The 25,035-nt window shown below is 46.8% G+C and overlaps 1 protein-coding gene across 2 annotated transcripts; it reads left to right on the top strand.

The window, feature by feature from the left end:
- Window positions 1-24,382, top strand: DNAJB5 (DnaJ heat shock protein family (Hsp40) member B5). Of its 2 annotated transcripts, none has more exons than XM_040421209.1 (4): window positions 1-90; window positions 12,648-12,896; window positions 15,876-16,468; window positions 23,585-24,382. In XM_040421209.1, the coding sequence occupies exons 1-4, from the start codon at window positions 24-26 to the stop codon at window positions 23,816-23,818; spliced, it is 1,143 nt and encodes a 380-aa protein (XP_040277143.1). In that variant the 5' UTR covers window positions 1-23; the 3' UTR covers window positions 23,819-24,382. The 2 variants fall into 2 exon arrangements, with proteins under 2 accessions (XP_040277143.1, XP_040277142.1); XM_040421208.1 differs by lacking the exon at window positions 1-90 and adding an exon at window positions 7,979-8,184.
- The last annotated feature ends 653 nt before the right edge of the window (window positions 24,383-25,035 follow it).

The raw sequence follows: 25,035 nt of genomic DNA, 5'->3' as shown, positions 1-25,035 counted from the left end.
CGTGACGTCACGGCGGCTGCTAGATGCACCGGCTGTCCCTTGACTCTGGGATTCAGTTGGGCGATAGGAAAGCAGCCGGGCGGCAGACGGGTAAGAGAGCGCTGCAGTGCGCATGCTTATGACTGTCTGTGCTGTCTAATTTAACCATTCGTCCCCCGCATGTTAATGACCATGGTTCCCTGCGGTGTGTCAGGTCACCTGGGGGGGGGGGAGAGGTTGTCACCCGCTGCTTGTGGACATTGGCAGGACTTTGTGACCTGTGTAGGACACCATATGCTGAAAGATCTGGAACCTGTCACCATCTAGGTCTCAGGTCCTCATAGCTGGGGTCAGTCTACAGGAGAGGAGATCTCACAAGCCCCTCTCATGTCACCGACTGTCATCCCTGTGTCCCCATACTATCACCCCCATTATCTGCACCATGACCCCTGTCATTTCCATGCTGTTCAATGTGATTTTCTTCAGCCTGGAGGTCAGTGTGGCTGTCACTATGTAGATGGGAATGATTGGGTCACTCACAATAAATGATTTACCCCTCGAAATGTCCGAAAGTCGTGTCATGTGACACAGCACCCTTTGATGTGTACGGCGGGATGACCCCCATCATCCATTATCTCCAATGTCACCTACAGGATTGCTCAGGCGGTGGTGTTGGGATCCTTCCCATGACCCCCTTTTGGGACAGGCGCCTTCTATAGGTTAGGGGGACCATCTCCACACAGTCCGGTTCCTCCAGTCATCACCCCCTCCCATTCTGTCCCGGTTCCGCTGCCACCGGCTCCCTGGTAGCCTCATTTTCCGCCATGTCCTCACCAAGGAGTTCATGCCTGGTAACGTGACTGCTCGAGAGGCTTCATTGATAGAGAGGGCGGCGGATGGCGCTGCCAGTCCATTCATGGACCACGGGATGAATAGGGTGGGGGTCATCGATGGGTGGTGAGCGATGATGTCATGTTTTATTCTGAGTGGGGGGGAGGCAGAATTAACCCTCTACGTGCCCAGCTCCGTGCTGACACACACACACTTGCAGAGGGAGCTATGAAATGCATATGTAGCAGAGCCGAGTCCGTACACTGTGATGGACCGTGACCTAGTGCACGTTTTTTGTGTGGCACGATTTTGTTGCACGGGTGTAGAAAGCGCGCTCCTCCGGCTTTAAAAAAAAAAAAGAGCCGAGTCAGTGCACTGAAGTTGAGCTCTGCTACATCAGTCGCTATGGTTCTTGCCGTCTTCTTCTGTTCTCCCGCTCGGTAACCATGGCATTAAAGGTTCTTAGTCGTTTCCGCTGGTGCCATCCAGATTGTCGGTGCCATGTGGAACGGGCGAGGATCCAGTGTAGTCTGGCACAAATTGTAGGTCGGATGAATCACCCGGTGCGGAGCGTCTGCAGAGCTTTCCGTGTCCGTCTGTGACATGCAGAGCGTCTGTGCCTCCATTCTGTGCGTCTTCCCATCCCCCACCCGTTCCCACAAATCCCAGCTGTGGAGTCTTAAGCCGGATGTTTTCTGTACAGAATGGACACTAATCGACCCTCCTGCATGAAAACGTCCTAATCCCGCCATTCGTTCAGTCCTTGGCTATGCTCGGGTGGGGCGGTTTTTTAAGTGTTTTCTCTATAGGGAAAAAGAAGGCTGATAAACCGCAAGTAAAATGTGTGACTAAAAAAAAGTCAAAACCGCTTTAAACATGACGTTTAAAGCCATACAGAATTATAAAAACGTGGCCGCCTTCTATTAGAAACAGCGCCACACCTGTCTGTGGGTTGTGTCTGGTATTGCAGCTCAGCGCCATTGAAGGGAATAGCACTGCAATACCACACACAACCTGTGGACAGAGGTGGCGTTGTTTCTTGAAGAAAGTAGCTCTGTTTTTGTAATGCTGGACAAACCCTTTAAATCCAGTTCTGGGAAAGCTGGATACCTAAGGATATATGATCAGTATTACAGATCCCAGCCGGCCAGCCTCATGATGATGATGACGACGTATTAAAGGGGTTGTCCAGGTTCAGAGCTGAACCCGGACATACCCATAATTTCACCCAGGCAGCCCCCCTGATGAAGCATTTCACGCTCTGATGCGCTCCCTTGCCCTGCGCTGGATCGCGCAGGGCAAGGGCTTTTATTTTCGATAACACACGGCCGGGCCGGCAATGTGTTCGGTGACGTCACCGGCTCTGATGGGCAGGCTTTAGCGCTGCCCTAGCTGTTTTACAGGCCAAGGCAGCGCTAAAGCCCACCCATCCGTGCCGGTGATGTCGCCGGGCTCACTGCTGGGCGGAAGCCTCCGCCTGGCAGCCCCATGGAGAGCCCGGTTCATCACCGGAAGTCCAAAAAATGCCTTTGCCCTGCGCGATTTAGCGCAGGGCAAAAGAGAGCATCGGACCATGAACTGCTCTGAAGTCAGGGGGGCTGCCTGGGTGAAAATGGAGGTATGTCCGGGTAGAGCTCTGAACCCGGACAATCCCTATAAGGGATAACTGGTTAGATTGCCATTGAGGACTATAAGAAGGCTGAGCAGGACTGCATACAGCTTTCGTATCTGTTTCTGGGAAAGCTGGGTGACTACCAGTGGCTGCCAGTACTTGTCCCTATACAGTTCTGTGTATGGGGGATACAGGACAGGGGGGTCCGACTACAGATTTGATGTTTAGGGTTGTAGGAAAGCTGGGTCAGCAGCACTACTGCTGCCGGTGATTATACAGTCCTGACTCTTGACACTATCTGGCGGCGCCCCCTGTGGTCCGCTGTATCTATTATCTGCGTCTGTATTCACACTGCCGTGCTCGGTGGCAGACGAGCGCCTGTCGCTATGACTCACGCGCCATCCACTGCTGCACAGAGCAGGAATCTCGTTCTTCCGTTTTTTCCTTTTTAGGGCCACGCTCCCAGCTGGCAGTCAGCTGCTGATATCGGGGGCGGAACGGAAACCGCTAATTGTCTGTAAACTGCTGGCTGGTTTAAAATGCTGAAATCCCAACCTCAGTGTCATGGAGAAATCTGGTGGAGGCTAAAGGGGGGGTCTTCGGATTATAGACTGCTCTGCCTGCCCTATAAACACTGATGGGGGAGGGTGGGGGTCCATGCTGTGCTCCCGTCCTGCTTATGATAGAGGTTGCTCTATGGCAGGGGTCAGCAACCTTCGTCACTCCAGCTGTTGTGAAACTACAACTCCCAGCATGTGCATACTTCCTCTACTCTTCTATGAACTCTCATAGAAATGAATGGAGCATGCTGGGAATTTCACAACAGCTGGTGTGCTGAAGGTTGCTGTAAACTACAAGAGGGATAGCGTAGTGCAGTCAAACATCTTACCGGCTGCTTTATTGTAGCATCATGTGGCCCGCAGCCTGACTTCCCGAGTCCTGTCGTTTTAGGATTAGAAAACATGGCTGCCATCTTCCAAAAACAGCGCCACATCTGTCCACAGGTCGTGTGTGGTATTGCAGCCGGGTTCCATTCACTACAATGAAGCTGAGCTGCAGCAGACAAGATCCATAGAAAAGAGTGTCGCTGTTTGCCGCATAAAGTATTTTTCTGATCCATGGACAGTCCCTTTAAGTGCACTCCATTTCATTCACCCTGGGATATTCTGTAATTCCCAAGAATTCGTCATCCATTTTCCCCACATTATATGACCACCTACGATACTTTTTAGAAAAAACGCCCAAAGATGTTCAGTCTCAGCAACTTTATAATGTGCTTCGCGTTTCCATTCCTCACTATTCTCAAGATCTCTGCTTGCTGTCTGTGGACGGGAACACTCATGGTTTACCTCCGTAGGCCAGTTTCTCACAAGCGTAAAGCCAACAGTTTTATGGACAGGCATCTTGACCCAAACTCTCAGCATCGTAGGTCCTTCTGATGCTGTGAGTTCAGTTCAGTAGACCCATGGTCAGGTTGGGACACTTGGATAAAACCAGCCAGAGGCACAAAAGCTATCCTGACCTAGTCCTGCTCACACAGCTGAGGGTTTGCTGCAGTAGTCCCCCCTCTAGGTAGGAGGTCCTATGTGTCTCTCATGTCCGGAGAGGTTTCCATGATGTAGGTGTACAGACTCTTCACAGGGGATTGCTTAGATAAGATATAATTATGGCAAACCTTCAGTTGTGAGAAGAATCGGGTCTGTATGGAGTTTCATTCACTGACAGCAAGCGAAGAGCTTGCTTTTATGAAGGTATCTAAAGGCAAAGTATATTAGGAAGTTAAGTTTTCGAGGCTTTAATCTTGAAGCCTTGAAGAACCCGGAGAGGCTCCTCCAACCCTACCAAGATCAGTCTTACATGGGGCAAACCAGAAGATGGCAAATGTCAGAGGCAAGGGGCTTTGTCCTAGTCTCCCTGCGGCTGAAGTCACGTTTCTAGCAGCACAGCAGATTCACGACGCTATTAATACCAGTCCTCGGAGAGAAGAGTGCTGGTTGTCATCACTGAAAACACAGGGGAGCCCCTCTGTAGATGGCGACCCGGAGACATGTTCTCTGGAATGTTATTAATAGTCTCCATCCAGAAGAATCCTTAGGATCCGCTCAGTGCTGAAGTCATTCCCTCCGGCTGGCTGACACATGGCAGAGAAATTCCTGGAATTGCCCAAGATGTTGAGCTGGGTTTGTCGAGGAGGTGGATGTTTCACTTGAGAGACTTTCTTGCCAAAAATAACTGCCTAGACGGTGAATGGAGGAGGCACCGAGCCTGGGAATGAATGGATTCGGGCACATAGGTAATTGATGGTAAGAGGTTACCTGCTGCTAATGGCTCAGAGCTGGAGACACGTGACCGGGCAGTTTTATCTCGTCGAAAATCGTGGCTTTGTGCCATTATTCATACCTTAGTGCTGTCCTATAGTGCCTACAGTTATTCTGTACCCTCCGAGACTGGCACCAAATGATTACAGAGTGATCTCTAAGTGGGCAACTTCTCTAGAAACATGGAATGTGTCGGCAGATAAGAACCATTTGGCCCATCTAGTCTGCCCAATATACTGAATACTATGAATAGCCCTTGACCCTATCTTATATGAAGGATGGCCTTATGCCTATCCCATGCATGCTTAAACTCCTTCACTGTATTTGCAGCTACCACTTCTGCAGGAAGGCTATTCCATGCATCCACTACTCTCTCAGTAAAGTAATACTTCCTGATATTACTTTTAAACCTTTGCCCCTCTAATTTAAAACTATGTCCTCTTGTAGCAGTTTAACTACAGTCATACTCCAATAGATATCATCCGGAGAAGTGGTGTTATTGCACAACCACCCTGGTTCCCATTCATTTCCAGTTGGAGTTCAGTTCTGAGGGCCAGGCAAGACAATACATGGAGCTACATATCCCTACTAATGGAAGGCCACTTGACTGTGCAACTATTGGGCACTACAAGACAACTTCTCAAGTCGCACTTCAGTAGAAGTGATTGGTAAGAATTCTGTAATGGTCACATGACTACCTCGGTCCCTGACCAGTCATCACTTCTGCGTTAAAATGACCCACCTCGGCCCCTTTGGGATGATGCCATTGACTTTGCTTCTCTGTTACACATGGAGGCTACCATACGTTTGTAATATATTTTAGGATACTGGTATTTTAATTCCCTTGAGGTGCTTTGCGTATTTTGCCGAAATCTGGTTGTACACAGCCTGGTGTGGTCCAGCCTGACGAAGCATACTTCCATGGTGTCCATAGGCCCCCCCCCTGTGGATCCAGCATATACCAAACAAGTGTCTTTCAGACATATGCCGGGCAGGTATGCATTGAAGACACCACGTGGATGGCCATGTTCCACCAACATCACTGAGGCATGTGATGTTTTGTACCTCACGTCTACCTTGTCTGCTTCTGCTGTGTGTGGGCGACACATGTTCTGAGTAATGTTCTTAGAAGTAGGTTAGGGCACCCGATGTTCCTTAGGGATCTATAGATACAGCAAGCAGGTAATCACAGAACTTCCAGCACGATATCAGGCGACGTTCCTCCCCCAAGAGCATTTAAACAATACAGTTCAACCACCCACACACACACACACACACTCATCAGAGCACACAGTGTTTCCAGCGCATAGATGTGAACTATAGAGGAGATTTTATCCTTTAACATCCTCCTCAAAACACGGTCAGATTACAAATCCGGTCTTCTATCTCCACTGTGATGGGAAACCCAAGGTTGTGCTGTGGAGGCCTCGTTGGCTCAGCTTTTACATGGTCCAAGAAGAATAAATACCCATCAGCTCTCCATAATGCAGGCAGGCAGAACTAATTAATACAATTTAGAAGGTAAATTAAATCCTTCCAGCAGATGTAGCAGCTATTAAACTCTGCGTTATAACCACATCATTAAAGCTTACCGAGCATGGACAAGCCCCAAGTGATCCATCCTCTGTTAATTGCTTATTATTGTGGCCGGAACATTCTCCTAACTATAAATCCTATAGAAACTTGCTAAGAAACCGAGCCAAGTCCATGAGATAATAGCTTCTTTACACTGATTTTGCAGCCAACATGAAGACCACCAACAGACTCATAATACGAAGGCGATATGACCTTCTGCATGGACTTGATGTTCCACCTAGCTGACCCTACTGACGTGTCTAGTTGACCCCCTTATCTATCACATTAAATTGTGTTTGACTTTAAATGAAAGTATACCAGTTCATACCCTTAGGCTGGACCAAGAACAGAGGACGTGAGCCACACACTGGACCAGAAGCCATTGCCCACAATGTAAACGGTGAAACTACATTTGTCTAAAACATTTCAAGGTTTACCATACATCACACAACACTTCTTCTGCCCTCCATAGGAAGAAAGTCACACAGTCCCACCGGGAATCTCTTAGGACAAGACTATGGCAGGTAGGGTATGTTCATACATGTCAGATTTAATCCAACATGTACTAGAGAATCCACCAGCAGGATTCTGAGGATATCTCTCTAATTTCTGCCGTGGATCCGTACGGGAATTAGCCTCACTGTTTTTCAAGCTTTAGTGGAATACAGTCAGTACTGTCAATACAGTCAGCTGTTTATTCCTACAGTGCATCCAAAAATCTAAATGGAGGATTTCCATAGCATGTGGTGGGATGGGAAAACCCCACTACATGCATGGGGTCAGTGTCCAATCTGACCCTAGTGAATTAACCCTAACAGTTTAGTGTAGAGAAGTTTGTGGTCTGAGAGCAAAATGCATTGGTTTTTCCTTAACGTGCAATGTCCTGTCCCTGCTGAGCTTGTGATTTCCATTGACGAAGCCAAGGGGGTCATGACTACCTCAGCATAAAGAACATTCCTCCCTGTTCATCCCCTTGCATAAATCAGCTTGTTCTCCAAGAGTTCATTGGCAGTAGGGAAATGGACTACATCAGACATCGTAAGTTGTCATTGATGCATGTGTAACAATGATTTATGTCCTCAACTGCATCTTTTCAACCCCCCTGAGATGTTTCATGCTGGAGCCAACATCTTTTCTGCTCGTTTGCCAGTTTGTCCGTGAACTTTTGTCTTATCATTTGTACGACTTCCTGATTCCTCTCATTTTCAAGACCCTTTGGGACAAAATTTATATTCATTTGGTTGACCTCATGTGTCTTCTCATCAAGTTTTTACCATCACACAAGTCAGATTTTTTTCTTGTCATTTTCATTCAAGTTTATCCAGTTGAACACGAAATATTAGTTCATGATCTCAGAGATGAAAAGTCAGGGTGTAGTATAATATCTCTTGGAAATATCCTGGTCAACAACTATTAAGAGTTGATGTTGTAGTCCATGTCACTTAAGCGCCCTCAATCTCGTGAAGCATAGCTATAAGAAGACCATCATCTCCATTCATCACGTATTCCTCTCTTCCCCATTTATTACTCTTGTCCTTTCTTTTCAATATATATATTATTTTTTTCCTTTCATTTCACACTGAACCTTTTTGGGTTCTTCCTACCTCCAAACCTTTTTTTTTTTTCCTTCTACTAGATGTCTGCCTAAACACCTAGAAGGAAGCCTGCACTTGTGCCGCATCTGTGGGACTGCCTAGCCCACAACACTGCAAGTCCGCAGGCCACAAATCATGTTTAAGTGCGAACCCAGGCAAAAAGTCGGAAACGATTTTTTTATCAAGTCTATAAGCGACGGCGCTCAGGAGAAGCGCAGAACCACGTTTTTTAAAGTGGGGATAACCTTGGGAATTCTATCTGCTCATTTCGGGGGTAGGTATTTCTTTAAGGTTCTGTGACTTCTGCATGCTTCAGTGTTTTTAGACGTCGGTGTGTATCTCAATGACTGGTGACTGGAGCAAAAATGGTCCATAACGAGTAAGGTCTCAGAAAGACAACCCCTTGGATGTCCGACTTCTCACAGCTCACACATAGCTGATTTTGCCCAGAGAAGTTTCCATTGCATGTTCATTAAGTAGCAGCATTACATGATGGCCAAAAAGTGATTAGCTGGAGTCCAACAGAACCAGCTGTCTGCTCTAGATCATGGAGGGGGTTCTTCGCACTCATGAAGGTTGTTTCAGGATTACTATGGTGATTCTTGTTCGATTACAAATTGTCCACTCCCTTTCACATTAGCGCTTTTTGCGGATCCGTCATGGATCTGCAAAAAACACTTCCGTTACAATATTACAACCGCATGCATCCGTCGTGAACGGAGCCGGTTGTATTATGTCTTCTATAGCCAAGACGGATCAGTCATGAACACCATTGAAAGTCAATGGGGGATGGATCAGTTTTCCATTGTGTCAGAGAAAAGTAATCCGTCCCCATTAACTTACATTGTGTTTTAGGACGGATCCGTTTGGCTCCGCATCCCAGGACGGACAGAAAAACGCTGCAGACAGCGTTTTGGTGTCCGCCTCCAGAGCGGAATGGTGACTGATCGGAGGCAAACTGATGCATTCTAAGCAGATCCTTTTCCTTTCAGAATGCATTGGGGCAAAACTGATCCGTTTTGGACTGCTTGTGAGAAGCCATGATGGATCTCACAAACGGAAAGCCAAAACGCCAGTGTAAAAGTAGCCTCAGCGGTTTCAGAGTAGCTCTGGCACCGCTCCGTCCATTGTGCAGTGAACAGAGCATGTATCTACAGTGCTGCTCGCAGTTACTTTAATGGTAACCAGCTCCGGAGCTATTCTGAAACAGCTGGTTAGCTGTCCCCTGTCAGTTATTGATGGCCTACCCAGACTATAGTCCATCAATAGGAGTGGACTGCCTCTTTAAAGGGGTTTTCCAAGACTTTAATACTGATGACTGATAGGTCATCAGTAACTGGTCGGTGGGGGTCCGACACTTCCACCGATCGTCTGTTTGAGAAGGCACTGGAGCTCTCAGTAGCGCCTTGGCCTGTATACAGTGCTGTACACTGTATAGTAGCTGAACCCCACCAACTTCATTGGGGCTGAACTGCGCCTAGGCCTTGTGACCGATGACCATGACTGATGATGACACATGGCTTAGGCCAGTGATGTCGGACTGTTTAGAGACCGAGTGCCCAAACTGCAACCAAAAACCCACTTATTTATCGCAAAATGCCAACACGGCAGGTTAACCTGAATACAACAGTCCAGTATAGTATATCTGTCATGTACTTTATCATTTAGCTATAATAGCCTGCCTACATTCAGTGAGCCGCCTGTGCTGTTAATAGTGCGCCCTGCGCTGATGAATGGCAGGAAAAGTCTAAGGGCTCTTTCACACTTGCGTTATTGTCTTCCGGCATAGAGTTCCGTCGTCGGGACTCTATGCCGGAAGAATACTGATCAGGATTATCCTAATGCATTCTGAATGGAGAGTAATCCGTTCAGGATGCATCAGGATGTCTTCAGTTCCGGTACGGAACGTTTTTTGGCCGGAGAAAATACCGCAGCATGCTGCGCTTTTTGCTCCGGCCAAAAATCCTGAAGACTTGCCGCAAGGCCGGATCCGGGATCAATGCCCATTGAAAGGCATTGATCCGGATCCGGCCTTAAGCTAAACGTCGTTTCGGCGCATTGCCGCATCCGACATTTAGCTTTTTCTGAATAGTTACCATGGCTGCCGGGACGCTAAAGTCCTGACAGCCATGGTAAGTGTAGCGGGGAGCAGGGGAGCAGCATACTTACCGTCCGTGCGGCTCCCCGGGCGCTCCAGAGTGACGTCAGGGCGCCCCAAGCGCATGGATCACGTGATCACATGGATCACGTCATCCATGCGCATGGGGCGCTCTGACGTCATTCTGGAGCGCCCGGGGAGCCGCACGGACTGTAAGTATACCGCTCCCCCGCTCCCCACTACTACTATGGCAACCAGGACTTTAATAGCGTCCTGGGTGCCATAGTAACACTGAAAGCATTTGGAAGACGGTTCCGTCTTCAAATGCTTTCAGTACACTTGCGTTGTTACGGATCCGGCAGGCACCTCCGGCAACGGAAGTGCATGCCGGATCCCAACAACGCAAGTGTGAAAGAGGCCTAAGGCATATTGGTACACCATAGACTTTTTCCAGGGCATGGGTGCCCACAGAGAGGACCTCTGGCACCCGTGCCATAGGTTCGCCACCACTGGCCTAGGCTAAGCTGCAAGAAGGCTGCAGCGGGGGTTCCTGGTATCGGACCCCCACCGATCAGATACTGATGACCTATCCAGAAGGTAGGTCATCAGTAGAAAACTCTCAGAAAACCCCTGTAAGCCAACTGTCTCTTATATTTACTAACCTATCAATCTCTGTTCTGCATCTCCACCAAAAAACTCTCACTTGCTTAGTGATGGAGTAGACCCTTTTGCTTAGACTAATTATAAGGTGACACTAGCTGTTGGCTGAATGGTAATTTGGCTGACAGCATTTCCTTCCGACAGAACCCCCCACCATTCACATGCACTGGGGTTGGATGAATGTGCAAGCGTGGTCATTGGGGATAATGGAACAAAGTATGTTGAAATCCAGCATTCCTCAACATTTGTCATCGGGAGAAGGTTAGGACACCCTCATACAGATTAGATGCTTGACCAGTCCCACCAAAACTGGCTGGTTCATGAGACATTTGCCTAATATGTACGGCCACCTTGAGATAAGAGTTGTAAATCTGTATTGCCCTCCGTGTTGAAGAGATTGCCAGTAGTCCTTCTATGTTGTCTTGGTCATAAACCAATTTATATAACTGATCTAACGAAAGCCTTTAGGACTAACTATCTTACTATTTTCGGCAGCTTCTTGTATGGTTGTCCCCGTTGACATGACTGGATTTTATACTTGTCTTATTACTAAGGGTGGCCATGTCGCCAGCAATTGGTGAGACATCATCTTCAGGTATATATTGGGTCCATGCCTTCCCTGATCTATGAAAAAAAGAAGGATGACCTCTCCAAAAAAAGATTCTCCAGTAAATAGAAGATGTCTTACAATATTGAAGTCATTGGATTGTTGGAAGCATTCTCATGTCTTGTTCCAGCCAGGCTGAAAAATCTGGCATTCTTGTAAGGCAAATCAAACTCAGAATGCAGCACTTTGCCCGTATACCTCTATGTATATGCCCACTCAACCATATACGGACACCAGTGTTCCCTCTAAGCTGCGTGGCCGCCCAGATTCTATAGTTTCCCATAGTAAGCCCACTGACCTCCGGAGGTCCAGCCTTGGACTTCCATGTTGCCCACAGTGCTCATAATGTCTTGACACTAGCCTAGCATCAGGACTGTCTGTGCGGGGCTCAAGGCTGGCGCCAACTCCTCCCCATTACTGCGCTGCCGCGGTGTCCTCATCCAGGTGGCAGCAGCGCGGCAAGGAGGAGGAGGCGGCGGCACCAGCCTTGAGCCCTGCACAAAAAGACGACCCGACATCTACTACTAGTCTGCGCTGGGAGAGTTATCACTGTGTTATATGTGGTGTTAAATAAGACTGTAGGTGACATCTATTATATTATCTGTACTCAGTTATCTCTTATTTGTGGTGTTACATAGGACTGCAGGTAACATCTATTACATTATTTGTACTCGGTTATCTCTGTGTTACCTGCAGTCCTATGTAACACCACAGAGAACATCAACTAGATTATCTGTACTCAAGTTATCGCTGTGTGATAAGACTGCAGGTAAGTTGTTTTTTTTTTGGTATATCCACGGAAGTCCGATGCATGCAGTCCCACCATGGGCCTCATTTTCCCATAGAAGTAAATGGAGAGATCCACACGTGTGAAGCCACCTCTCCATACACTGCCAGTAGGCGAATGAAGCTCTGAAGCTGTTCTCCAGACAGTGTCTGCATCTATCAGATTTTATGGCGTATCCACAGAAAAGTCAGATATGGAAATACCCCTTTAAATGATGGCCACACTGTATTGCAGGTTTATCCCGTGGCTGCTACATGGGAATGTTACCCCTATTAACAGATTACCGCTCAGAAACTGCAAAGACTTAGAGGGAACATTGACTGACACTTCCGAAAAATATCACGCTATCCATGTCTAAATTAACTTTAGCCACCCTTGTGGATAGGTCTTACATGGTACAGTGCCGCGCACATGCCAGTTTCAGTCCCCAGATATTATTCTAATCTACAACTCAGGTACTCTCTTCTAGGAATAATACTCAAGGACCTGTCTTTGATACTGTGGGACAGCCACCAGTCTGAGCTAAAATGTGGTATACGAGTTATCTGCCCCTAAACGCCTATAACAGTGTCATGTTCCTTCTAGGGGCGAGGATTCTTGACCAGAAGCCTCAAACGGTGGACATGGGAAAAGACTACTACAAGATCTTGGGCATCCCTTCAGGGGCTAACGAGGATGAGATCAAGAAAGCCTATCGCAAAATGGCCCTCAAGTACCACCCAGACAAGAACAAGGATGCCAACGCCGAGGACAAGTTCAAGGAAATCGCAGAGGCTTATGACGTTCTGAGTGACCCCAAAAAGAGGGCAGTGTACGACCAGTACGGAGAGGAAGGTAAGGCCCTAAAACCTGGGTGGGTTGGTCAATGGCATCATGAGCCTTTAGAGGTCAATGGCATTACCTGGGGTGTAGCTGAGGCTTTGTCAGCCTCGTACATTGTGAGATTTGAGGTATGCTTCTGGAAGGTGGCCATTATACAACTTGATTGGCCATGTTTAATGTCTATTCTCATAATTTACGTAGAAGTTATGTGATGCTGTACATTCAGCGTGTCATATCTTCCGTGGTAATTAAAACGGATGAGTCATGTGCCATTCAGTATTATTACCATCTGTCCATCCACTGATCATGATCACATTCTTAAAGGCGTATTCAAGGAACAACAGGTTATGCCCTGTATTGGTGAGGGTCTGTCTGATGGGACCCTCACCAATCCTAAAAAGGGGGGTCCTCCCTTATGGAATGTCAGTTGAGGGAGCATGCTCACTTCTCCTTTATTGAAGATATCCAAGCGCTATGCTCAGCTTTCTCACAGTCCCTTAGGGTTTGAATGGAGCAGTAACGCAGATGCCCGTCAACCACTTCATTCAAATAGGGAACATCGGACTCCCGTCCAGTGGATAGGTAATTGTTGTCACACAAATACCCCTTTAAATGCTTCAATGAGAAGTTTGAGACAATCCTCACATAACTACATCAGTCCTTGTGCTGATCTCTTATAAGATTCAACCATAACTCTTCCCACCTTGGCCGCATCCATCCATGTAATGAATGTGGAGCCTCAAATGTAGGGATTGAAGTTTGTATTAGAAGGAGTAGTTTTTGCTCTCTGATATGGGAACGCAACCAAACGGAATGGAATGCATTTTGGAGCATTCTGTTCAGTTCTGTTTTGTCCCCATTGACAATGAACGGGGGTCAAAACAGAAGCGTTTTTCTCCGGTATTGAGATCATATGACGGATCTCCATACCGGAAAATGTTAACGCTAGTGTGAAAGAAGCCTAAAGAGTCCAGATCGCTCCCTGTCCAGCACTGTTAATGTTCAAAGCCGCTCTGAAATACATTGTGGGTAGGGATGAGCGAACCCGAACTTTACAGGTTCGGCGTTTGGGCAGTGGAAAAAGCCCATTATGGAACGGAATTCGCAGACTGAATTCAAAATAGAAACTTTTAAAAGGCATTTCGTTTTGCATCCCATCATAACATAAGTCTATGGGCAGCATAATGGATCTGTCCTCGTTTCCGTTATGCAGGACCTGAAAATTCCCACCTAACGGAAACTGGACGGATCCGTTATGCTGCCCATAGACTTCTATTATGACGGATCAAAACGAAATGCCTCTTAAAAGGTTTCCATTTAGAATTCAGTCTACGAATTCTGTTATATTCCGTTACAACAGAAACCATAATAGAATTCCTACACCACCCGAACACTGAACCTGTGTAAAGTTCAGGTTCGCTCATCCTCAATTGTAGGGACTGCTCTGCATGCGGCACATGAGTCCTCTTCATTCGGTGTGCATGCACGGCAGTCCCAACTATGTATTTTAGCGCAGCTGAGTGTTAACAGCGAGGAAACTGGGGGCAGTAGGAAAGTAAAACATGAGTCATCTGGACTCCTTATCCGCCCTAAATCATGGTGACAGATTCCCTTTAAAGGGGTCATTCCATGACTAATGTAAGAAAGCTAGAACCAGCCCTGTACCTCACATGGATCCAGAGATCTCCACGTACATTGCTCTGCTGGATTTATATTAAGCTGACAGCTCAAGGGGCGTGTCCTTTCTGCTGCACCTCTCTCCCTATCACAGCACAGGAGTCAGTTGAAGAATGAAACTGAGCATGTGCGGCCATCTCAGTGAGCAGGTTTAAAGAAATAAGAAAAAAACAGAATGCAGGTGGCGCTATACAGATACATTTTATTGAATAACTCAGTGGCTATACTAAATGTTTAATTACATGCAATTACAACAGTATTCAGATCCAGGTGCTGGTTTGAAAACTGTAGAATATTTTTCATGGGACAATCCCTTTTAAGTTGTGTAAATCAATGAAAGGCGTAGGGTGAAATCTGCATGTGGCTGCACCGTAACAGAAGAACCCTTCAGTACTTATGTAGACGTCTCCAGTGGGAGGCAGATGCAGAGATTGCTCATCTACTCTTATTAATAACCAGGACCTGTCAGGACTTATTTGTGCAGAGCGGCCGCGGTGTTTATACTTGAAAATAATCCGGGCCAGGTTTCTGTCTGACGTGTCCGGTGCACACAAGCAGGTTTTTGTGGTTCTTGGTGTTGTGATATAAGGTAATTAACAGTCACAGTGCCTAGAGCCATCACTGAGCCTCGGTGTTACCATCAAGACAAGAGGACTCCAGGGCTAAGACATCTAGTGTAACCCTACAAGGAGATGCACAACTTTGTATTAACCAGTATGAAGCCACATGTTAAAGGGAACCCGTCATCAACTTTATGCTGACCTCATTGAGGATAGCATAAAGTAGTGACAGAAATACTGATCTCAGCGGTGTGTCAGTCATGAGCTAAAAGTAAGCTCATGAGTAAGTAATCATTGCAGCCCAGGCCTGGAAAAAGAGTCAAATCTACCTGAGAAGAGTCCTGGAAGACTCCTGCTCTCCCCGCCCATCTGCTGATGATTGGCAGTTCTCTCCTAGAGAGAAAGGGAGAAAACTAGGTAGAAGACTCAGTCATCAGCAGGTGGGCAGGGAGAGCAGGAATTCATGAATAACCAGGACTCTTCTCAGGTGGCCAGGACTCTTTTCGAGGCCCCGTCTGCAATGATTGTGATGTTGGTTCTCGGCAACCACTTACTTTTAAATGACAGTGCGCTGAAATCAACTCACCTGTCTCTACTTTATGCTGCCGTTAGTGTGGGCACCATAAAGGTGATGACAGGTTCCCTTTAACATTACAGAACATCAGGGCATATAAATTTCCAAGAGGATAGGATCATTTATAGTACTCCATTCACATTACATTTTCCTAAGCGATATGCTTTCTCCTTCATGTAGGTCTCAAGACAGGAGGTGGATCATCAGGTAACACTGGAAACTCGTTCCACTACACCTTCCACGGGGACCCCCATGCCACCTTTGCTTCTTTCTTTGGAGGCTCAAACCCCTTTGACATATTCTTTGGCTCAGGCCGCACCCGTATGGCCAATGGCTTTGATCATGAAGACATGGACATCGAAGAGGATGACGACTATCCTTTTAGTGGCTTTGGGTTCAATGGCGTGAACGGATTCCACCGGCGGCACGCAGATCAGCTGCACAACCGACGGAAAGTGCAGGACCCCCCTGTCATTCATGAGCTCAAGGTGTCATTAGAGGAAATCTATCATGGCTGTACCAAGCGTATGAAGATCACAAGGAGAAGGTTAAATCCAGACGGCCGGACAGTAAGAACCGAGGACAAGATCCTAAACGTGGTGATCAAGAAAGGTTGGAAAGAGGGGACCAAGATCACCTTCCCGAAAGAGGGGGATGCCACGTCAGAGAACATCCCTGCAGACATTGTGTTCCTACTGAAAGACAGACCTCATGCACATTTCAAGAGAGATGGGTCCAACATAGTCTATACTGCCAAGATCACCCTGAAAGAGGTGGGTGCACTTTCTGAACGTGTTCTTTGCACTTAAAGGGCATTTTCCACCACATACAAATCAATATGTCTGATTGGTTGGGGTATGTAATAAGGAGATCTGAGCCCCCTTTGGCTTTTCTCTAATTGCCAGGAGTGATGCTGTATAAGGAAAATTCTAAAGGACCACTGCAATTTATCTAGTTTGTGGCCCCCTCTTTTTAGACATCAGTGGTGGTGGGGGAGTCCTACCTGTCAGTAGTTAATGGCACATATCTGACGATTGCACATTAGTATACTACATCATATTATGGCAGTGGCACACCATGTTGCTAACCTAGCTGACCAGATGGTAGTGGCCTCTTGTGCAGCAGATAGACCTTCCTGCGACCACTTTATGTGCTCAAAAAGGTGGTCATAGAGTCAGGAGACTGCTACCCAATCTAACACTCCCTGAACAATTCTCTAAGGGGTGAGCAACAAGAAGAGACCTATACAATATAAAAGGGGTTTTCCCACAATGAACATTTATCACCTATCCCACCCCGACCCAACCCTCCCTCTGCTCACCTTCCTGCCGACACTGCCACGCAGTGATGTGGTTGTATGCCCATGTGACCACTGCAGTCTCACGCCAGTGGGGTAATTGATGCTTTTTATTATCATTTTATCACCTCTACCTCCTTCCCCTCCCTTTCAGCAGGGCAGAGGACTCTGTACACATGATATGTGTGTTAGGCCTCTTGCACACGACCGTATGTATTTTGCGGTCCGCAAAAAATACGAATGACAAATGTTTGCATTCCGTATTTTGCGGAATGGAACAGCTGGCCCCTAATAGAACAGTACTATCCTTGTCCGTAATGCAGACAAGAATAGGATATGTTCTATTTTTTTGCGGAACGGAAATACGGAAACTGAATGCACACGGAGTACCTTCCGCAAAAAAAAAAAAAAAAACTGAACGGACACTGAAAGAAAATACGTTTGTGTGCAAGAGGCCTTACAGGTTTATCTAGAGATGCTGTGAGCTCAGCGCCGCTGTCATCGGGTGTGCAGCGGGAGGAGATGCATGAGATTTCATGATCACTATTAGGTCATTATTTAATCATCCAGCGTTGAATAATCTCTGCTGGAGGTGGATTTAATGTCTCAGGATTCGCCTCTTAAAGGGGAAATCTACACCGTTCCCGTATTGCGGATCCGCAATACACGGGCACCGTTCTGTGGTCATTCCGCATCACTGATGCAGACCCATTCATTTCAGTGGGTCCACAAATCCGGAGATGCGGAACAGTGCAGAAACGGAACACTACGAAGTGCTTTCTGGGGGTTCCGTTCCATGCTTCCGCACCGCAAAAAGGTAGAGCAAGTTCTATCTTTTTGCAGGACGGAAGGATCGCGGACCCATTCAGGTGAATGGGTCTGCGATCCCCATGCGCCTGCCCCACGGACAGAGCCCGTGCATTGCGAACCGCAATTTGACCACAGCACATGTGAACGAGCCCTTAAAGGGATATGAGTGGTGGGAACAGACCAGTACTGCCATTTTTTGTGGCCAAGGAGATTTATCAAACCCGCTGCTAGAGAACAATGGAGCAGCTGTCCATATCAAGATTCCAGCTCTGAGGCCCCTTAAGTGCCCTTTACACGGGCCGAGAATCCACTCGTTAGCGATTATCGGGCGGTATAAAAGTATCGGCAATTACCTGATGATCAAGCGAAATGCACTGACTCCACTTTTCCCTTGCACTGGCTCGCTTACATCACCCCAGTGTAGTTGTCCCTGCTGGTTTCTTGCCAGCAGTTGTAATGGGGACCATTTTTTGTATTCAGGGTGGATTTAGTAACCCCCTGCCTGGTCTGTGCCCCTCATGTATAGGCCCCTGCCTGCTGCCACCCATATCGCCTTACTGACTTATTTTGTTGCTTCCACCTGGTCACTGCAGAGTTTCCAGTCCAGCTATTTAAAGCACCATGTATTAATACCCAGTGTTTGCAGGGCACCACGTGCGTGCGGTGCAGGGGGAAGGTTTTCTAGTTGCTCAATCTGTCCTTGTCATGGAAAAAAGATTTTGGAATGAGAAGAGAAGTTGGAAAACATCAGATATTATGGGGATTGGCACCGACGTCAGACCCTGGACCATGACATGATGGCAGCCTGACCACATAATGAGACTGGGGTAGCGGTGGTCTTCATGTCCAGTGTCAGTCTTCTAAGAGTCCTCTTGCTGTTCCACGATGTGAAAAAGCAAGGGTGTAAAATCAATATATATGTACTCTCCGTGGTCCTTGATTCACTGACTTGTGAATGAGATCTCATTGTTGTCCATAGGAGCAGTATTATACGTAGTAGTTATATTCTTGTACATAGAAGCAGTATTATAGTAGTTATATTCTTTTACATAGGAGGCAGTATTATAGTAGTTATATTCTTGTACATAGGAGGCAGTATTATAGTAGTTATATTCTTGTACATAGGAGCAGTATTATAGTAGTTATATTCTTGTACATAGGAGCAGTATTATAGCAGTTATGTTCTTGTACATAGGGGGCAGTATTATAGTAGTTATATTCTTGTACATAGGGGCAGTATTATAGTAGTTATAGTCTTGTACATAGGGGCAGTATTATAGTAGTTATAGTCTTGTACATAGGGGCAGTATTATAGTAGTTATAGTCTTGTACATAGGAGCAGTATTATAGCAGTTATATTCTTGTACATAGGAGCAGTATTATAGCAGTTATATTCTTGTACATAGGAGCAGTATTATAGCAGTTATATTCTTGTACATAGGAGCAGTATTATAGTAGTTATATTCTTGTACATAGGAGCAGTATTATAGTAGTTATATTCTTGTATACAGGAGCAGTATTATAGTAGTTATATTCTTGTACATAGGAGGCAGTATTATAGTAGTTATAGTCTTGTACATAGGAGCAGTATTATAGTAGTTATATTCTTGTACATAGGAGCAGTATTATAGTAGTTATATTCTTGTACATAGGAGCAGTATTATAGCAGTTATATTCTTGTACATAGGAGCAGTATTATAGCAGTTATATTCTTGTACATAGGAGCAGTATTATAGTAGTTATATTCTTGTACATAGGAGCAGTATTATAGTAGTTATATTCTTATACATAGGAGCAGTATTATAGTAGTTATATTCTTATACATAGGAGCAGTATTATAGTAGTTATATTCATGTACATAGGAGGCAGTATTATAGTAGGTATATTCTTGTACATAGGAGCAGTATTATAGTAGTTATATTCCTGTACATAGGAGGCAGTATTATAGTAGTTATAAACTATGTTAATATATTCTTGCACATAGTATTAAAATTGGTTTAACTCCTGCTTTTCCATGTACAGTATATGGATATATACACGGTGTAGCCAGGTGCTAGAATGACTGGAGTTCCTCTTTTTGTCACTATATCGGAATCTGACTATTCAGTCTTCGGCCTCATGCACACGGCCGTTGTTTTGGTCCGCATCCGAGCCGCAGTTTTGGCGGCTCAGATGCGGACCCATTCACTTCAATGGGGCCGCAAAAGATGCGGACATCACTCCGTGTTTGCGGACAGCAAAACACACAACGGTCGTGTGCATGAGGCTTTCCTCTGTATTTCAGTGTTCCAGAGCCGCAGGGTTTAGCCAGCAATCTAAGGGTCTGCATGTAGCTGTAATAAGCCATGTCCTGTAAACGTGCCAAGGTGAATAGCTGTGCTCCATTAAAGGTGTGAACCTCACAGCACCGCTCGCTGCGTTCCCAGGGGATTGTGATGTGGACATTGTCACTGCTTCTTCCATATTTAGCACCTCTCCACTTCCAAGAATAGTCGGGGTCAGGCTTTGCTCCAGGCACATGAAACTCTAACGAGGGCACAGCTTTTTCTCCTAGCCATCTAGGTGCAGTCTCCTATGGGTGCAATTATACTTAGTCTACTCTGCCGAACTCCCCTATCCACCTAAAATAGAATGCCAGAATCACAGTGAAGACTGACACTTCCACAGAATAATGCAGGTTTACATGCTATTGTAGGTTTATGGAAAGTGGCAAGCCCAATGGACACTGTGGTCCCGCCGGGCGCTGCTGTGCATGGGAACAGCTACACAGCTATTCAAGTGAATGGGGGCCTGATGTGGCCCCCTTTGTTCTCAGGACCAGAAAAGGTGCCAGAGGATCCCCGATCATAAAGTGATGACCTATCCTAGCTAGATACCATCACTTTCTGAGCTGACGCACCATGTAAAGTCCAGTTTAGGCCTCATGCACACGACCGTATTTTTTTTGCGGTCCGCAAAACGGGGTTCCGTTTTCCCGTGATCCGTGACCGTTTTTTCGTCCGTGGGTCTTCCTTGATTTTTGGAGGATCCACGGACATGAAAAAAAAGTCGTTTTGGTGTCCGCCTGGCCGTGCGGAGCCAAACGGATCCGTCCTGAATTACAATGCAAGTCAATGGGGACGGATCCGTTTGACGTTGACACAATATGGTGCCATTTCAAACGGATCCGTCCCCATTGACTTTCAATGTAAAGTCTGGAGTCCCTTTTATACCATCGGATCGGAGTTTTCTCCAATCCGATGGTATATTTTAACTTGAAGCGTCCCCATCACCATGGGAACGCCTCTGTTAGAATATACTGTCTGATATGAGTTAGATCGTGAAACCTCATTTCCGACAGTATATTCTAACAGAGAGGCGTTCACATGGTGATGGGGACGCTTCTAGTTAGAATATACTACAAACTGTGTACATGACTGCCCCCTGCTGCCTAGCCGCATCCGATCTCTTACAGGGGGCCGTGATCAGCACAATTAACCCCTCAGGTGCCGCACCTGAAGGGGTTAATTGTGGGGGCCGTGATCAGCACAATTAACCCCTCAGGTGCCGCACCTGAAGGGGTTAATTGTACTATCATATCCCCCTGTAAGAGATCAGGGCTGCCAGGCAGCAGGGGGCAGACCCCCCCCCCCCCCCCCTCCCCAGTTTGAATATCATTGGTGGCCAGTGCGGCCCCCCCCCCCCTTCCTCCCTCTATTGTAATAATTCGTTGGTGGCACAGTGTGCGCCCCCCCCCCCCCCCCTCTATTGTAATAAATCGTTGGTGGCACAGTGTGCACCCCCCATTGGCCCCCCCTCCCTCTATAGCATTAACAACATTGGTGGCCAGTGTGCGGCCTCCCATCTACCCCCCCCCTTTCCCGATCATTGGTGGCAGCGGGTTACTAGCAATAGTACAATAGTAAAAGATTTATACTTACCTGGGAGCTGCGGTGTCTGTGACCGGCCGGGAGCTCCTCCTACTGGTAAGTGACAGTTCATTTAGCAATGCGCCGCACTGACCTGTCACTTACCAGTAGGTGGAGCTCCCGGCCGGACACGAACATCGCAGCAGCCGGTAAGTATGAATCTTCTACTATTGTACTATTGCTAAGTAACCATGGCAACCAGGACTGTAGTAGCGTCCTGGTTGCCATGGTTACCGATCGGAGCCCCAGCGATTAAACTGGGACTCCGATCGGAACTCCGCTGCCACCAATGATGGGGGGGGGGGGGGGAGATGGGAGGCCGCACACTGGCCACCAATGTTGTTAATGCTATAGAGGGATGGGGGGGCGCACACTGTGCCACCAACGAATTATTACAATAGAGGGAGGGGGGGGGGGCGCCGCACTGGCCACCAACCTATTATTACAATAGAGGGGGGGGGCCGCACTGGCCACCAATGATATTCAAACTGGGGAGGGGGGGGGGGGGTCTGCCCCCTGCTGCCTGGCAGCCCTGATCTCTTACAGGGGGCCGTGATCAGCACAATTAACCCCTTCAGGTGCGGCACCTGAAGGGGTTAATTGTGCTGATCACGGCCCCCTGTAAGAGATCGGGTGCTGCCAGGCAGCAGGGGGCAGTCTTGTACACAGTTTGTAGTGTATTCTAACTAGAAGCGTCCCCATCACCATGGGAACGCTTCTGTGTTAGAATACACTGTCGGTTCTGAGTTTTCACGAAGTGAAAACTCAGCTTTGAAAAAGCTTTTATGCAGACGGATCTTCGGATCCGTCTGTATAAAAAGTAACCTACGGCCACGGATCACGGACACGGATGCCAATCTTGTGTGCATCCGTGTTCTTTCACGGACCCATTGACTTGAATGGGTCCGTGAAAAAAAATAGGACAGGTCATATTTTTTTCACGGCCAGGAAACACGGATCACGGATGCGGCTGCAAAACGGTGCATTTTCCGATTTTTCCACGGACCCATTAAAAGTCAGTGGGTCCGCGAAAAAAAACGGAAAACGGCACAACGGCCACGGGTGCACACAACGGTCATGTGCATGAGGCCTTAGTGTGTAATATACCATGGTCATGAAATCCTGTTGCAACATAGAAACAGCCAACAAGGTGCCATTGACAGATCTCATTCTTTCAATTAGTACTTTGAGTACCCAGGGGTGTAATATTGTGAATGACCTCCTTGGTGCCCATGTAGCTTAGTTTGTTAACACAGTGGTGCCCAATATATGTTAGGGTGTATTATAAAGGTAATGATAAAAGTTAATAAGATCTGGTGACGGCTTCCACGTAGTACGGTAAATCTAGGGTATATTACAAAGATGCTAGGCGTTAGTCACTGACTACATAGTCAATGCTAAGGGTGGAGCATCTTTAAGGGTTTGCAGAGCTGAGATCATACGTGACTGTGTTGTAATTAGAAAAAATTATATGTAATGATTCATTTGTTTTATGATCTCTCTCTATATAAAGAACACATACAGGTCATGAGGAAAGGTTGTGTCGCCATCCTCATGGCATAGAGGTAAACCACATGACGCACAGCCGCACGTTCCTCAAAAGAGGCCAGTTTGAAACGGCGTAAAATTCCTGGGATAGAGTTCTCATCTCATTCCTCTGTGCTGCTGTGGGGACCATGCAATTGCTTAGTCCTCTTTTTCTCTCACCTTTTATTGCTGTTATCACATGCTGACACTATCTGCTCACTACTCTCCTGAAATACTCTGTGCTGCTGAGACTCCTCAGTCAGTGACGAGATCAGCACGTTGGTATATGAGTTTGTTCTCCGGCTGTACCCACATATTGACCCCCCACGTTGTATGTCTTTCCTCAGGCTCTGTGTGGCTGCACAGTCAACATTCCCACCATCGATGGACGAGTCATCCCGCTACCCTGCAGCGACGTCATCAAGCCAGGAACCGTCAAACGGCTACGAGGTGAAGGGTTGCCGTTGCCCAAAGTCCCCACTCAGCGCGGCGACCTCATAGTAGAGTTTCAAGTACGATTTCCAGACAGAATACCCCAACCAACCCGAGAACTCCTCAAACAGCACCTTCCATGCTCCTAGTACTACACCTGCACAGGGGCCCGGGGCACCATGCAATACATTACAGAATCACGCCAAGAGTTTTGCAGTGGACACTTGCAGTGTCTGAATCCTGAGATAAAGGTCTACAACCCACGTGCTATGCAGAAGACTACTTTCTAGGGCTCAAAATAAAACAAAGTATAGACTTTTTTTCAAAGTTAGAATTTTTTTTTTTTCTTGTAATGCCCGCCATCTCCGTGTGACGAAGGACGATGAGGGAGGGCACAGCGGGCAGGCCCTGGTAACCATATTTACTGTTAGAGGGGGCACTTCAGTAGTAGTTTGTATGGGATGTTGGACTTCCAGCTGTAACTTGACTACCTTTACAATCAGTATTTTTTAGCCTCCGTTTCACACAATGAACTACAGGACTCTTAGAGTAAAAAGGTTTTATAAATGTAAAAAGATAAAAGATTTGTAAATATAATTTAAAGTGACCGGTGATTTTGCCCTTTCTACACACTGGGCAGAAATAAAAGTATGAGATTGGGAATTTTACACGGACTGATTCATGTGTCATATGTACAGGTGATCTGCGATCATTCCATCAGTTCACCCCATGGCTGATTTATACTGTCCACTGTACGAACATTGGGGCAGATTTATCAAAAATTTTCTAAAAAACAGCCTTACTGCCACCAGGAACCAATCAGAGCTCTGCTTTCATTTTTTAAATTGTTCTGCAGATATAAAAGCTGCATCCTTAGGCTACATGCACACGACCGTTGTGTGTTTTGCGGTCTGCGAATTGCGGATCCGCAAACACGTATGGCGTCCGTATGCGTTCCGCAATTTGCAGAACGGCGTGGACAGCCATTAATATAACTGCCCATTTTTGTCCGCAAAACGGACAAGAATAGGAAAGGTTATATATTTTTTTGCGGCCCACGGAATGGAGCAACAGAGTGCTGTCTGTATCTTTTTGCGGCCCCATTGAAGTGAATTTGTCCGCATCCAAGCCACAAATACTGCGGTTCGGATGTGGACCAAAACAACGGTTGTGTGCATGAGGCCTAAGTGTGTTGTTTCTCCAGAGGGAGATAAGCTGACCTCCGGCATCCCCGATGCCCCTTCTCTCTAAGGGAGTAATGGACAATGAACAATTAAACCTGTCAGGCTGTGTCAACAGACATGAGATTGTTACCAGTCTTCTGTAATGAATCTTGTGGGTGGGGGGAAGAGGGGGGGGGTGAATT

Source organism: Bufo bufo, chromosome 2 (assembly GCF_905171765.1).
Source record: "Bufo bufo chromosome 2, aBufBuf1.1, whole genome shotgun sequence".
Classification (NCBI taxonomy): Eukaryota; Metazoa; Chordata; class Amphibia; order Anura; family Bufonidae; genus Bufo; species Bufo bufo.
Note: the sequence above shows the minus strand (reverse complement) of the source record. Positions and strands in the feature narration are given on the sequence as shown.